General features: G+C 44.0%; 1 protein-coding gene across 2 annotated transcripts in view; it reads left to right on the top strand.

Moving 5' to 3' along the window:
• Nucleotides 1–15,056, top strand: part of MCM8 (minichromosome maintenance 8 homologous recombination repair factor) — a 44,814-nt gene that overhangs the window by 10,925 nt on the left and 18,833 nt on the right. For both annotated transcript variants that reach the window (XM_082216350.1, XM_082216348.1), the window contains exons 10-15: nucleotides 1,261–1,459; nucleotides 4,643–4,673; nucleotides 6,745–6,885; nucleotides 7,450–7,591; nucleotides 10,389–10,584; nucleotides 12,126–12,345. In XM_082216350.1, coding sequence (XP_082072476.1) covers nucleotides 1,261–1,459; nucleotides 4,643–4,673; nucleotides 6,745–6,885; nucleotides 7,450–7,591; nucleotides 10,389–10,584; nucleotides 12,126–12,345 — 929 coding nt within the window. The remainder of the gene's footprint in view (nucleotides 1–1,260; nucleotides 1,460–4,642; nucleotides 4,674–6,744; nucleotides 6,886–7,449; nucleotides 7,592–10,388; nucleotides 10,585–12,125; nucleotides 12,346–15,056) is intronic.

Here is a 15,056-nt window from a genome sequence, read left to right as displayed (position 1 = left end):
TCGTTCTGGAGGTCCGTTATTAACCTGAAGCTGTTCTTAACCTGAAGCACCACTTTAGCTAATGGGGCCTCCTGCTGCTGCCGCGCCGCCGGACCATGGTTTCTGTTCTCATCCTGAAGCAACGTTCTTAACCCGGGGTACTATTTCTGGGTTAGCGGAGTCTGTAACCTGAAGCGTCTGTAACCCGAGGTACCACTGTACTAGAAAACAGACTAGGGCTGAGTGATATATGGTTTTCAACATTGTGATATATCGGCAACTAAACATTGCAATACAGTGGGACCTCGGTTTAAGAACAGCCCTGTTTACGAACGATTCGGTTTACAAACTCCGCAAAACCGGAGGTAGTGTCCCGGTTTGCAGACTTTACCTCGGTCTAAGAATGGAATCCGAATAGTGGAAGGGCACCGGCGGCGGGAGGCCTCATTAGGGAAAGCACACCTCGGTTTAAGAACGACTTTGGTTTAAGAACGGACTTCCGGACGGATTAAATTCGTAAACTGAGGTACCACTGTAATCGGATAGATCCCGATGTCTGAAATTGGAGATCAAGCGTGGGGATGAGGGAAGGAGCAGCTGTAGAGATCGGATGGGAGAGATGAGTAGAGGAAGCAGTCACCTCCACCGCATGATTTTAGTGGGAGGGGATGGGTGTGTGTGCATCAAGCCACTGTCTGTGGGGGCAGCCAGCGAAGATGCGCATCCACCGTGGCTGCAACTACTTTCCTGCTGTCTGAGAAAAGCTGCTCCGTGGTGCCTTGAAGTGAGGGCAATCAGCTGCCCTCGCCTCCCTTAGTGTGAGGAAAGGCAGCTTTGAACAGCAGCGTTATCGCTGAGATCATTGTACGATATCGGCAACGCCTTGAAATTGGCTGCCCTCATGCGAGGAGCGATATATTGCTGCATATTGCCAGGTCAAGGTCGTTATCGTGGTGAGATTTCAAAAACGATTTTGGTCAGTACAGTGGTACCTCGGGTTACATACGCTTCAGGTTACATACGCTTCAGGTTACAGACTCCGCTAACCCAGAAATAGTACCACGGGTTAAGAACTTTGCTTCAGGATAAGAACAGACCTCCGGAATGAATTAAGTACTTAACTCGAGGTATATACCACTGTATATTGAAAGTGTTATAGTTCTTGTATATATATTGGATTCAGGAATTATCACCCTGTGTTTGAAACTAGGTTGTTTTTTTTTAACTGTAATATCCCCATATAGAGAGAATAATGTGATTGTTGCTGTGATATTTTAACAGGCACGTCTAGAAATAAAAATGATAAATGTGTCTTCCTGTTATACATCGAAGCAAACTCTATCAGCAACACTAAAGGGCAGAAAGTCAAGGACTATGAACATGGAATAAACCACCAAGCCGGCATGGAGTTTTCACTTAAAGATCTTTATGCTGTCCGGGAAATACAAGCAGAAGAGAACCTGTTTAAGCTCATTGTCAAGTATGTCACTTCTTGCATGTCATTGTGGATATTAAAGGTAAAGGTAAAGGTACCCCTGCCCGTACGGGCCAGTCGTGTCCAACTCTAGGGTTGTGCGCTCATCTCACTTAAGAGGCCGGGGGCCAGCGCTGTCCGGAGACACTTCCGGGTCATGTGGCCAGCGTGACAAAGCTGCTCTGGCGAGCCAGCACCAGCGCAGCACACAGAAACGCCGTTTACCTTCCCGCTATAAAGCGGTACCTATTTATCTACTTGCACTTAAGGGTGCTTTCAAACTGCTGGGTGGGCAGGAGCTGGGACCGAACGACGGGAGCTCGCCCCGCCGCGGGGATTCGAACCGCCGACCATACGATCAGCAAGTACTAGGCACTGAGGTTTTACCCACAGCGCCACCCGCGTCCCTGTTCCACCCCCGTCCCTGTTATATATATATTGTGGATATTAGACTTTGCATATTATCTTGTTTCAACAATCCCAGACAATCCACTCATGACGCCCACTTCTCTTCAGTTTTTTTCCTTCCAGACCCCTTAATTCATTTGATGTAAGGAAAGAAGAAAGTGTGTGCATAAATCTGCTTTTCTACAGAAGAATCTCCTTTTAAAATAATCCTTGAAACACAATTTGGTCCAAGTTGGAACAACTTGTTCTGTTCTCCATTCTACTTATCTGGAACTAGATGCCTGACTGCTAAGTTTAGGACATGAAGCAGATTGTACAGGATTTCTTGGGGGGGGGGGGCTATTAGAAGAGGAATCTTAAATGCTCATTCTACCCTCCTTGGAGTCTAGGACATTGTTCTGAGCTATCTGATGCTTTGGTAGGGGAGACACTGAGTGCAGGTACTGTTTGTGTAACTAGTATACATTGAGAAGTGTCCATAAATACACTTTCCAATGTTAAAACAGTTCTGATATTAACTTACCTTGATCTCAACAGAAGAGATATAGTGATTGAAATCAATGGGTAGTATTCAATGAAGTTTTAACCAGGGTAGACACATTTAAATTAATGAACATGTACATGTCTAAGTTAAATCCACTAATTTCAAAAGGTCTCCTCTGAGTAAAAGTTAGTTAATTCCACCCAATGGGTCTTAAAGTGCTGAACTTTGGCAGGATCATTGTATTGTTAAGAACTTAGGTTTCGACGCTTGCGTAGGAGTGGTAGTTGTGAGACTTGGTAAGAAAACCCAAGCATCCATTCTATTTCTGTAATTGCTATCAAGCTATTACCAGGGCAGTGTGCATTTCATAATTCTGTGTAAGGAAATTGATATGATCATTGAGATCTAAAAATCTCAGCATTCTTAAAAAATGTCTTTTTTTGTTACCAGCTGCTATAGATGCAGGAAGAAATTTGAAAATGTGTAGGCAACTCTTGTTAATTAGAAGCCGGGTCAGGGTGGCGCTGTGGTCTAAACCACTGAGCCTCTTGGGCTTGCCAATCAGAAGGTCGGCGGTTCAAATACCTGACATTGTGAGCTCCCGTTGCTCTGGCCCAGCTCCTGCCAACCTAGCAGTTCAAAAGCACGCCAGTGAAAGTAAATAAATAGGTACTGCTGTGGTGGGAAGTTAAACAGCATTTCTGTGCAGTCTGGATTCCGTCACGGTGTTCCGTTGTGCCAGAAGCAGTTTAGTCATGATGGCAACATGTACTGGAAAGTTGTCTGTGGACAAACGCCGGCTCCCTCGGCCTGAAAGTGAGATGAACACCACAACTCCATAGTCGCCTTTGACTGGACTTAACTGTCCAGGGGTCCTCTACCTTTTACCTTTACCTACCTTTTGTGTACAAATAATGTGGTTGATTCATTACCTTGTTATTATAGACCTCTGGTAAGGGAACCTAATATGCAGGAACAGGAGAGTAAAAGCAAGTTAAGAAACCCCAGTCTGCTCCAAGGTGCAAAGGACATAATTCTCATGAACATGGTGAGCAATGTGTTGGCGTGCCAGGCAGTGTCTCCTTGTTATTCAGGTGAACAGCAGTTGTGGGCTGGTACATTGGCCAGTTTCTCTCTCCTTCAGCATCAGCATGACATCACAATGGCCTGTGCCTCTCCTTCTGGTTGGACACATCCGTGTGGGAACACAGTGGCCAGTCTGTGAAATAGGCAGCATCAGCATGAGATCCCAGTGGCCAGTTTTTCTCCCTCAGGTGGCTAGCATGGGCCACAGTGGGCAGCCCCTGTCCTTCAGGCAGGGAGCATCATCTTGTGGGGAGAGGCATTCATTCGTCTTCATTCCTCTTCCACTCAGGCAGGCAGTAGCATGTGGGCAGAATATTTAATTCTCTTGCGGAAGCTGCCAAAAGTAGGTACATGTCAGCACAATCTCTTTCTCAGTGCGGTGGGCTTAGTTGTGAGCATATGGTGGACCCTCTATGTTCTTTGCTTAGTGAGGTGGCCAGCGGAAGTATGAGTGTAGTGGTCATCTCACTGAAATGGGCAGCAGCATGCAGACAGAGAAGCAGCAGGTAAGACAAAGAGCAGGCAAGTAGGCAATCCATCTATTACACTGCCTCTCTACTTACAGGAAGTGGACATAGGTGGTGCTGTGGTCTAAACCACCGAGCCTGTCGTGCTTGCTGATTGTGAGGTTGGCAGTTCAAGTCCGTGTGAAGGGGTGAGCTCCCTTTGCTCTGTCCCAGTTCCTGCCAACCTAGCAGTTCAAAAGCACACCAGTGCAAGTAGATAAATAGGTACCGCTGCAGCGGGAAGGTAAACAGTTTTTTTGTGTGCTCTGGCTTCTGTCACGGTGTTCCATTGTGCCAGAAGCAGTTTAGTCCTGCTGGCCACATGACCTGGAAAGCTATCTGTGGACAATTGCCGGCTCCCTCGGCCTGAAAGCGAGATGAGCGCTGCAACCTCATAGTCGCCTTTGACTGGACTTAACTGTCCAGGGCTCCTTTACCTTTTAATTAGAAGCCAAACCAGGGGGGTATGGCTAGTAACTCAGTGCCCTACATAGCCCCTCTCCATGACTGCTAGGAGCAGAATAAACCGTGAACTGTTCATGCAGATTTGCTTAAATAGCACAACGTATGTAGAATTCAGTTTATGCTATGAAATCTATGTTCTTTTAGCAAAACACTTGGGGGGTGTTTATTGACACAGAACATGCACTACCCTGGGTACTTGTTTTAAATTATGTGTTAATTTGGTTTTTCTCTTCCTTCTAGTTCTCTTTGTCCTACTATCTACGGTCATGAGGTAAGTGCGACCCAATGGAAAAATTCCGATGGCTGTTCTAAATGCTCACTGGAAAATGTCCCCCGTCTCCCCCATAACCTAGTTTTTGTCAACTGGTTGGCAATCCAGAATGAGTAACTTGGAATATAATATTGGGATGTTCTTTGCTCTTTTGTTTCCCTGCCCCTTGTAGGATTCAGTCAATTATGTTAGCATTACAAAAAATAAATCCCATGTTTACTCATATGGCCTAGGCCTGTTTTGAAGCCCCCCGACAAATTGGCTGCCTTTTCATTTTAAAAAATGTATGTTTTCACTTTTCAGTTGTTATGCTACGGTGGAAGTGTTTGTAATTATTTTTATAGGAGTTTCTTGTTTCTATCTTAATAAATAGATTAATAGATATCATGTGAGTTTAAAACAATGAAGCCATCAGTCTTTTCATTGCCTTGTTTCTGATACACGCGGGTCCTGCTTTTTGAACACCATTTATTCCCAGGAAATCATTTGTTAGGCAGGTTTTTACATAATGAGCTGACAATTTCCATTGTTTCTAATAGGGACATTTCTAGTCTGTGTTTCTAGTCTACTCTCCCTCCTTTCCTCCATACTTTCTGCCCAGAACTGCTGAAGCCAACCAGCAAAAGACAAAGGAAGAACTGATTAGTCTGAGCTCTCCTGGTCCCTGATTTGTTTGATTTCCTTCCCTCCCTCCCTGCTTTCTGCCCAAAATGTCTGCTGCCTACCAGCAAAACTCAAAACAAGTAAAGAAGTGGACAAACTCTGGCTGTTCAGATACAGAGGTGCCCCGCAAGACGAATGCCTCGCAAGACGGGAAACCCGCTAGACGAAAGGGTTTTCCGTTTTGGAGGTGCTTCGCAAAACGAATCTCCTATGGGCTTGCTTCGCAAGGCGACAATGTCTTGCGAGTTCCTGCGGGTTTTTCCCCCTCCCCCCCTTTTTCTAAGCCGCTAAGCCGCTTAATATGGTCTGAAGCTCAACATCAAAAAAACGAAGATCATGGCCACTGGGCCCATCACCTCCTGGCGAATAGATGGGGAAGAAATGGAGGCAGTGAGAGATTTTACTTTCTTGGGCTCCATGATCAGTGCAGATGGTGACAGCAGTCACGAAATTAAAAGACGCCTGCTCCTTGGGAGAAAGGCGATGGCAAACCTAGACAACATCTTAAAAAGCAGAGACATCACCTTGCCAACAAAGGTCCGTATAGTAAAAGCCATGGTTTTCCCAGTAGTGATGTATGGAAGTGAGAGCTGGACCATAAAGAAGGCTGATCGCCGAAGAATTGATGCTTTTGAATTATGGTGCTGGAGGAGACTCTTGAGAGTCCCATGGACTGCAAGAAGATCAAACCTCTCCATTCTGAAGGAAATCAGCCCTGAGCGCTCACTGGAAGGACAGATCGTGAAGCTGAGGCTCCAATACTTTGGCCACCTCATGAGAAGAGAAGACTCCCTGGAAAAGACCCTGATGTTGGGAAAGATGGAGGGCACAAGGAGAAGGGGACGACAGAGAATGAGATGGTTGGATGGTGTTCTTGAAGCTACCAGCATGAGTTTGATCAAACTGCGGGAGGCAGTGGAGGACAGAAGTGCCTGGCGTGCTCTGGTCCATGGGGTCACGAAGAGTCGGACACGACTAAACGACTAAACAAACAAACAAACAAGCCGCTTATCAGCTGATCCGATCAGCAGATAAGCCGCTAATAGCGCTAATCCTCTAATCCGTCAATGGGCTTGCTTCGCAAGACGAAAAAACCGCTAGACGAAGAGAATCACAGAACGGATTCTTTTCGTCTTGCGAGGCACCACTGTACCTGAATCAGCTGTTTGTGTAGCGAGGTTTGGGTATAATTCTTTGTGTTCAGATAAAATTTTGGATAATGAGCATTTCAAGAGCAGGACCTGCGTGTACTTAGTATTTTGCCATTGTGCCTGCACCTCTTCAGGCTGGAATTCTCAAGCTCCTATGAGAATTCCTATGAGGTATGAGCAGACCCCATGTGGACTATGTGCCGCTGCCTTGAGCTAATCCATTCTAATCCTTTATGTATCATGCTTCCATTTAACAGATTGTGAAAGCTGGCTTAGTGTTGGCATTGTTTGGAGGCTGTCAAAAGTATATGGATGATAAAAATCGGATTCCTATTCGAGGAGACCCTCATCTTCTGGTGGTTGGAGATCCAGGACTGGGGAAGAGTCAGATGTTGCAAGTATATTCATTTATTAATAAATAGTGTTTATTTGTTGTTGTTTCTTACCGACATCCAAAGTGTTTTTTAAAAGTATACTTTAGCCCTTTCAGTCTGAATTCAGGGAAAAGATGTACCGTATTTTTCGCTCTATAACACGCACCAGACCATAACACGCACATAGTTTTTAGAGGAGGAAAACAAGAAAAAAAATATTCTAAACGAAATAGTGGATGTATGATTTTTGTGGTTCATGCTGTGGCCACAGACATGTGAGCTGACAGTGAGTTTGGAGTAGCCCAGTGCAAAAATCCTGAGGATCCATGTGGATCCATGCTTTGTAACCATGGAGGAGGGAAGGAAGGGGAACCATGGATCCTCTGCTCACGACTGCAGCAGATCCCCCCCGCCACCCGCAGGCATTCCCTCCATAACACGCACAGACATTTCCCCTTACTTTCTAGGAGGAAAAAAGTGAATGTTATGGTGGAAAAAATACGGTATATTCTTCAATGGGGATGTTCTTCTTTTTAGTATAAGTAAATGCATAGCGTGCAAAACTAGCCTTTACCATTTGTTTCTTAGGCTGTATGCAATATTGCACCTCGTGGTGTGTATGTGTGTGGCAATGCGACAACTGCAGCTGGTCTGACTGTAACTCTGTCCAGAGACAGTTCTTCTGGAGATTTTTCTTTGGAAGCTGGTGCCCTTGTGCTGGGAGATCAAGGTACTATAGAAGTGATCCTCTGTGTAGCTGGAAACTTTGAGCTAATGCATAATCCTTTCAGCTGGTAGCTGGTATGGTACATTACCTTGTTAGTTCTAAAAATCTTATAAAAACTGTGGCTGTAGCCTTCAAAGCACTTTTTCACATTGACTTTGCTACCACAACACAGATGGCTATAACTAGTCAATTCCTCATTTGTGATCTTGTAGGAAGTTAGTTGCTTTCCCTACCTTTTCCGTCTGGGTATTTGATACTCTACTGGAAGATGATCCAGCTCACAGGGTGGGCAGAATACTTACAGTACCATGGTGATTGGCTGAATTAGGGTGGCCAGTTGCAAATGAGGACAGGTCTATACTCTCTCTCTCTCTCTCTCTCTCTCTCTCTCTCTCTCTCTCTCCAGCTCACAGGGTGGGCAGAATACTTACAGTACCATGGTGATTGGCTGAATTAGGGTGGCCAGTTGCAAATGAGGACAGGTCTATACTCTCTCTCTCTCTCTCTCTCTCTCTCTCTCTCACACACACACACACACTTTATTAAATTTTCTGTTTTACAATTTAAAATACTCATTTTACATCCTTAAGATATCAGTGACTTCCTTTCTTCTCTTTCCATGGTTCATTTTAATCCCTGGTTATATCCCTGGTTTAATCCCATGGTTCATAATAAATCCCTGCATATTTTACAAAAACAATACCAATCAGTATTCCATTATTACATCCATTAAAACTTATTTACACTGTTGAATTTATCTTAATGCTGCCAGTGTTTCCAGCTATATACAATTATTTCCCATATATTCAATAAACGTTTTCCAATCTGCTTTAAACGTATGTTTTTCTTGTTCTTTTATTCTATATGCTAAGTCTGCAAGTTGTACATATTCTGTCAACTTCAGTTGCCATTCTTCTTTGTTTGGGACCTTGCTCGTGTTCCATTTTGGGGCTAGCAAAACATGGGTCACAGTAGTGGCATACATAAACAACCTTTTTTTACACCTGGGAATTTCAGCCCTAATTATCCCCAACAGAAAGGACTCTGGTTTTTTGGGGAAAGTACTTTTAAAGTACTTTTTAGGGACACAGGTGGCGCTGTGGGTTAAACCACAGAGCCTAGGACTTGCCGATCAGAAGGTCGGCGGTTCAAATTCCCGCAACGGGGTGAGCTCCCGTTGCTCGGTCCCTGCTCCTGCCAACCTAGCAGTTCGAAAGCACGTCAAAGTGCAAGTAGATAAATAGGTACCACTCCTGCGGGAAAGTAAACGGCGTTTCCGTGCGCTGCTCTGGTTCGCCAGAAGTGGCTTAGTCATGCTGGCCACATGACCCGGAAGCTGTACACCGGCTCCCTTGGCCAATAAAGTGAGATGAGCGCCGCAACCCCAGAGTCGGCCACAACTGGACCTAATAGTCAGGGGTCCCTTTACCTTTACCTTTACTTCTAAACCCCCCCCCCCCGATTCATTATGGATCATTTCCCAATACTCCTTTACCCTTTTACAAGTCTACTACATATGGAAGAACGTTCCCTCTACCTCTTTGCATCTCCAGGTCTTCTCCACTCTCTATAGTTTTGAAAATGAGGGAATTTCATCAGGCATAGCTTGTCATGCAGGCAGGAACCTTTTCCTCTTCTGCATCGGACCACTCTAGTCTGCATCAAGTCCCTCTTCTTTTCAAGTAGATGATCACTTCTGGCTTTACTTCTGGCACTGATAATCTGATGGGTGAGTTGGCATGAGTAACTGTATATGTTTTTTTTAAAAAAATATTTATTAAATTTTCACAAATTTTTGAAAACACATACAATACACACAATACAAAAATATACATACAATAACAAACACGTATAATTTCAACTCCTTTTTTCTTAAACTTACTTCATCGACTTCCCCATACCTCCCCTTTCTGCATTCCAATTCCCCAGATTATTTCAGCAAATCCTTCCCCTTGATTTTATCCAGTTTTTCCCTTTCTTTTCTTTTACTTAATCTTTTACAGCTGTAATCCCTTACTTTATATAACCACAACATTTTAACATTCATTAATTTTACAATATTTTTTAAGATAAATTTTAAATTTTTTCCAATCTTCTTCCGCCGTCTCTTTCCCCTGGTCTCGGATTCTGTCAGTCATTTCAGCCAGTCCCATGTAGTCAATCACCTTCATCTGCCACTCTTCCAAGGTGGGTAGATCTTGTGTCTTCCAATACTTTGCTATGAGTATTCTTGCTGCTGTTGTAGCATACATAAAGAACGTTCTATCCCTCTTTGACATCAATTGGCCGACAATGCCCAAGAGAAAGGCCTCTGGTTTCTTAGGAAAAGTACATTTAAGTACCTTTTTCATTTCATTGTATATCATTTCCCAAAAGGCCTTAATCTTCGGGCACGTCCACCAAAGGTGAAAGAAAGTGCCTTCAGTTTCTTTACATTTCCAACATTTATTATCGGGCAAATGGTAGATCTTTGCAAGCTTGACTGGGGTCATGTACCACCTGTAAATCATTTTCATAATATTCTCTCTTAAGGCATGAGTAACTGTATATGTGCAGCCCACTTCAATGCCTGTGGAGCCTGACAATGGCAAATGCTAAAGCTTGCCAGAACCTGTTGCCATTCTTCTTCTTTTTTTTTTTAAACACACACATTCAAATAGAGATTGCTTAGCTCCAGTTGTAGGAAGTGCTGGTTCAAACAGGTTTTTGGCGCATCGCCTTCACTCTCTGCTGCCTTTCACTTATCCAGTTTATGAGAGTACGGGAATGACACCTCTCTTTTTGTCGTTTTCTTTTTCAGGCATTTGTGGAATAGATGAGTTTGACAAGATGGGTAACCAGCCCCAAGCCTTGCTGGAAGCTATGGAACAGCAAAGCATCAGCCTGGCCAAGGCTGGTATTGTTTGCAGTTTGCCAGCGAGGACGTCCATCATAGCGGCTGCAAATCCAGTTGGGGGACACTACAACAAGGCCAAAACAGTATCTGAGAATTTAAAGTAAGTACTTCTAAAATGCATGCATCAGAAAGAAAGAAGGGTTGTTGTTTTTTTCATTTTAAAAAATGACTTTTAAGTCTGCATCACTGATTTTGTCCGAAAGGTCACCTTTCTGGAGGGAATTACCGTATTTTTCGCTCTATAACACGCACCAGGCCATAACACGCACGTAGTTTTTAGAGGAGGAAAACAAGAAAAAAAATATACTAAATGAAATAGTAGATTTTTGTGGTTCATGCTGTGGCCACAGACATGTGATCTGACAATGAGTTTGGAGTAGCCCAATGCAAAAATCCTGAGGATCCATGCTTTGTAACCACGGAGGAGGGAAGGAAGGGGAACCATGGATCCTCTGCTCATGACTGCAGCAGATCCCCCCCCCCCGCCACCCGCAGGCATTCACTCCATAACACGCACAGACATTTCCCCTTACTTTCTAGAAGGAAAAAAGTGAGTGTTATGGTGCAAAAAATACGGTACTTATTTCTCCTTTTAAATGTTCAATGTGAATACTCTCCCCACCTCCCCACCCCCCTTTTTTCTGAATGTTGTAAAATTCTGAACAAAAAGCAAACAAATTACGGCACTTTTCCGTGTATAACCCGCCCCCATCTATAAGACTATTTTGGGGGACTAAAAATTAAGAAAATGGGGGAGATTGCCCAGAGTTGTTGAGATTTTTTACGGGGGGGGGGGTGGAGGGTTGCCAAAAACCACTCTCCTCACAATAATACAACACAACACGTAGGCTAATAGTTAGTAGAAAATATATAATATAATAATGATATTCATTATTCTATTATATATTTTCTACTAACTATTAGCCTACATGTTGTACCTTGGGTTAAATACTTAATTCGTTCCGGAGGTCCGTTCTTAACCTGAAACTGTGCTCAACCTGAAGCACCACTTTAGCTAATGGAGTCTCTTGCTGCCGCCGCGCCGCCGGAGCACGATTTCTGTTCTCATCCTGAAGCAAAGTTCTTAACCTGAGGTACTATTTCTGGGTTAGCAGAGTCTGTAACCTGAAGCGTATGTAACCCAAGGTACCACTGTATTTGTATTGTTGAGATTGAAAATCACTCACCTGCCTGGCCAACGCTGACACTCGCATGCGTCGCAAGAGCCTCCTAACGTCTGTCTCCTCGCTGGCTGAAACAGTCTATTGCCCACCCAATTGCTGCAGCAACGCCCAATCAACACCACCCCTCGCCGCAGACACCAATAACACGCTACATACCATCTCCAGTTCGCGGCATCAACCAATCCCACGTCCCCCCTAGGCACTACCCATGTACAAGACGACCCTATTTTAAACATAATTTTTCAGTAAAAACACCTAGTCTTATACACAGAAAAGTACGGTATGTTCAAATTGATGTAAACTTGCATATAGAATTTCTTCTGCTGAAGAGACCTCAAATTATTTTGAATTCTCCACACTATGTTTTCAGGTATGCTATAGAAAGAGTGTACCCAGCGGTATGTGTGTGTGTGTTTAAGAACATGCACTGTACTTGCGGGTTTTACTTTCCTTGTAGAATGGGGAGCGCTTTATTGTCGCGATTTGACTTGGTGTTCATATTGCTGGATATACCGAATGAAGATCATGACTACCTGCTTTCCGAACACGTGATGGCAATGCGAGCAGGAAAACAGACTGGATGCAGCAGTGCAGTAGTGCTTCGCGCGAGCTCCCAGAATTCGAACATATCGGTCCTTGAAGCCGTTTCAGACAAACCGTTGTTGGAAAGATTAAAGGTAGTACATACTGTTCAGATTTCCTGGCCCTATACCATCTTATCTCTCTAGGCAATGATCAGAGGCTCCCATGAAATGAATTCTAGGAGCTCGCTTGTTCATTTTTTCTCCTGTTTTTGTTAAGTATCCAGATTGTTACTGTATCTAAATGGGGTTTTCACATCCAAGTCTGAATTTTGTTGTAATGAAAAGAAAGGCAAAGTTTGATTGCAGGAAATGCTTCCTGAAACTGGGCACCACAGGGAGATTTCTGTTATCAATACCAGATTTAGATATAATTTTTATTGTGAGGGTTTTTGTAAGCCCCTTTTTGAGAGACCCTTTGTCAGGGACCGTGCTGAGGAGGGCTGCACTGAGGAGAAATGGTGGGAGACCCTCCTCCCCATCTCCCTGATCCTGAATCTTCCCAGAAGCAGTGGGACAATATAGATTTGGAACAGCGGTTTGCAGAGGGACATAGTTCAGAAGGCAGAAGTTGGGAAGAACTGGGTGGTGAACAGCTAGGAGGAGAAGAACTGGGAGAGAGAGAGTTAACAGACTCACTTTCACTGGAAAGCGTCCATCCGCTCAGCCCAAGGTCAAGGAGAGCTGATAAGGTGGCAGTACAGAAAGCGCAGTGGTTGTGAGATCAGGTTGCCAGACGCGGAAGTGACGTGGATGACTGGGGGGAAGTGAGTGGAACCCTTAATTGGGAGCACCTTCATCCCCAGGAATGGATTCTTTGTTCTCTCGCTGTGATCATTAAAAATTCTAACTGGTAAGAGACTCCTTTCGCTTTGTTCTGCTTATCTACTGCCAAAGGGTGGGTGGGTGGGGAGCCGAATCCCTGAAGCCTGACACCCTTGGGGAATATAAAGCAGGATATAAGTATTCAAAATAAATGAAGCCCATGTTTGTGTATAAGTAGCTGGGACTCTCAAGTGCCCTGTGTGGTGGTCTGCTCGTGTACGGGGGGTTTTCAGCACCCCGCTTCCCAGCAACTGCCCCTCTCGCCAACTCCCAGTTCCTCTGATGATATCCCATAAAGTACAAAGATCTGCCAGTGGATGGAAGTCTATCATCCTCCCCTGCTTGCACAAAAACACTTTCCATTTACACCCAGGATGGGAAGTGGGATCCCAGCCATTATGTTTGCTATATAGCATTTCAGTGTTCAAAGCGTTTTTACATGTGTTACAGCAATTCTCACAATCTACACTGTGTTGTGAGGATCTGTGAGGCAGAGTGACTTACATGAGATAATAATAATAATAATAATTAATAATAATAATTTATTATTTATATCCTGCCATCTGGCCGGGCTTCCCCAGCCACTCTGGGCGGCTTTCAACAAAATATTAAAATACCGTAATATATCAAACATTAAAAGGTTCCCCAAACAGGGCTGCCTTCAGATGTCTTCTAAAAGTCTGGTGGTAGTTGTTCTCTTTGACATCTGGTGGGAGGGCGTTCCACAGGGAGGGCGCCACTACCGAGAAGGCCCTCTGCCTGGTTTCCTTTTTTTTTATAAAAAAAATAATATTTATTAAAAGTTTAAAGATTACAGAAAGAAGTAAAAAAAGAGAAAAAATAAACAATACAAATCAATACATTACAATACATAAGAAAAGAAAAGAAAACAAAAGACACAATACATCAAAACAAAAGCAAAAGCAAAAACAATTAAAAACACATCCAATATTTCCATATCTTTGTCTTTCATTAACTTGTTTCATCGACCTCCTCAGACCTCCCTTTTTTGTATTCTAGTTATTAATTGTTTCAGCAAATCCTTTCCATCTTTCACTGTTTTCTGTCATCTAACTGTCTTGATTTATTTTAACCTTATCTTACCATTAAAACCCTAAAACTTATTTGAACTTAACTCCTTATAACGTTTCTACTAAAGCCATGTAATTTCATTCCAACATTTTTCTAACACTCATTAATTTTACAATATTTCTCTAAATAAATTTTAAACTTTTTTCCAATCTTATTTCACCGTCTCTTCTCCCTGGTCTCGGATTCTGTCAGTCCTTTCTATTAATTCCATATGGTCCATCAACCTGGTGATCTTCTGTCCGAGGCTCTTAACTCTTTTCCATGTCCCTTCTGCAGATCTTCTTCATATTTATACATGCACTTAACTTTATCTTCTGCTGATCTTGTTCTTAATTTTCTTCATTTGGCGCTGAGGAGTAGCCCTCTGCCTGGTTTCCTGTAACTTGGCTTCTCGCAGTGAGGGAACCGCCAGAAGGCCCTCGGTGCTGGACCTCAGTGTCCGGGCAGAACAATGGGGGTGGAGACGCTCCTTCAGATATACTGGACCGAGGCCATTTAGGGCTTTAAAGGTCAGCACCAACGCTTTGAATTGTGCTCGGAAATGTCCTGGGAGCCAGTGTAAGTCTTTCCAGACCGGTGTTATGTGGTCTCAGCGGCCGCTCCCAGTCACCAATCTAGCTGCCGCATTCTGGATTAGTTGAAGTTTCCGGGTCACCTTCAAAGGTAGCCCCACGTAGAGTGCATTGCAGTAGTCCAAGCGGGAGATAACCAGAGCATGCATCACACTGGCGAGACAGTCCGCGGGCAGATAGGGTCTCAGCCTGCGTACCAGAAGGAGCTGGTAAACAGCTGCTCTGGACACAGAATTGACCTGTGCCTCCATGGACAGCTGTGAGTCGAGAATGACTCCCAGGCTGCGCACCTGGTCCTTCAGGAGCACAGTTACCCCA

This window comes from Podarcis vaucheri (genome assembly GCF_965113315.1).
Source record: "Podarcis vaucheri genome assembly, chromosome: 3".
NCBI lineage: Eukaryota > Metazoa > Chordata > Lepidosauria > Squamata > Lacertidae > Podarcis > Podarcis vaucheri.
This window is presented reverse-complemented; position numbering and strand designations above follow the sequence as displayed.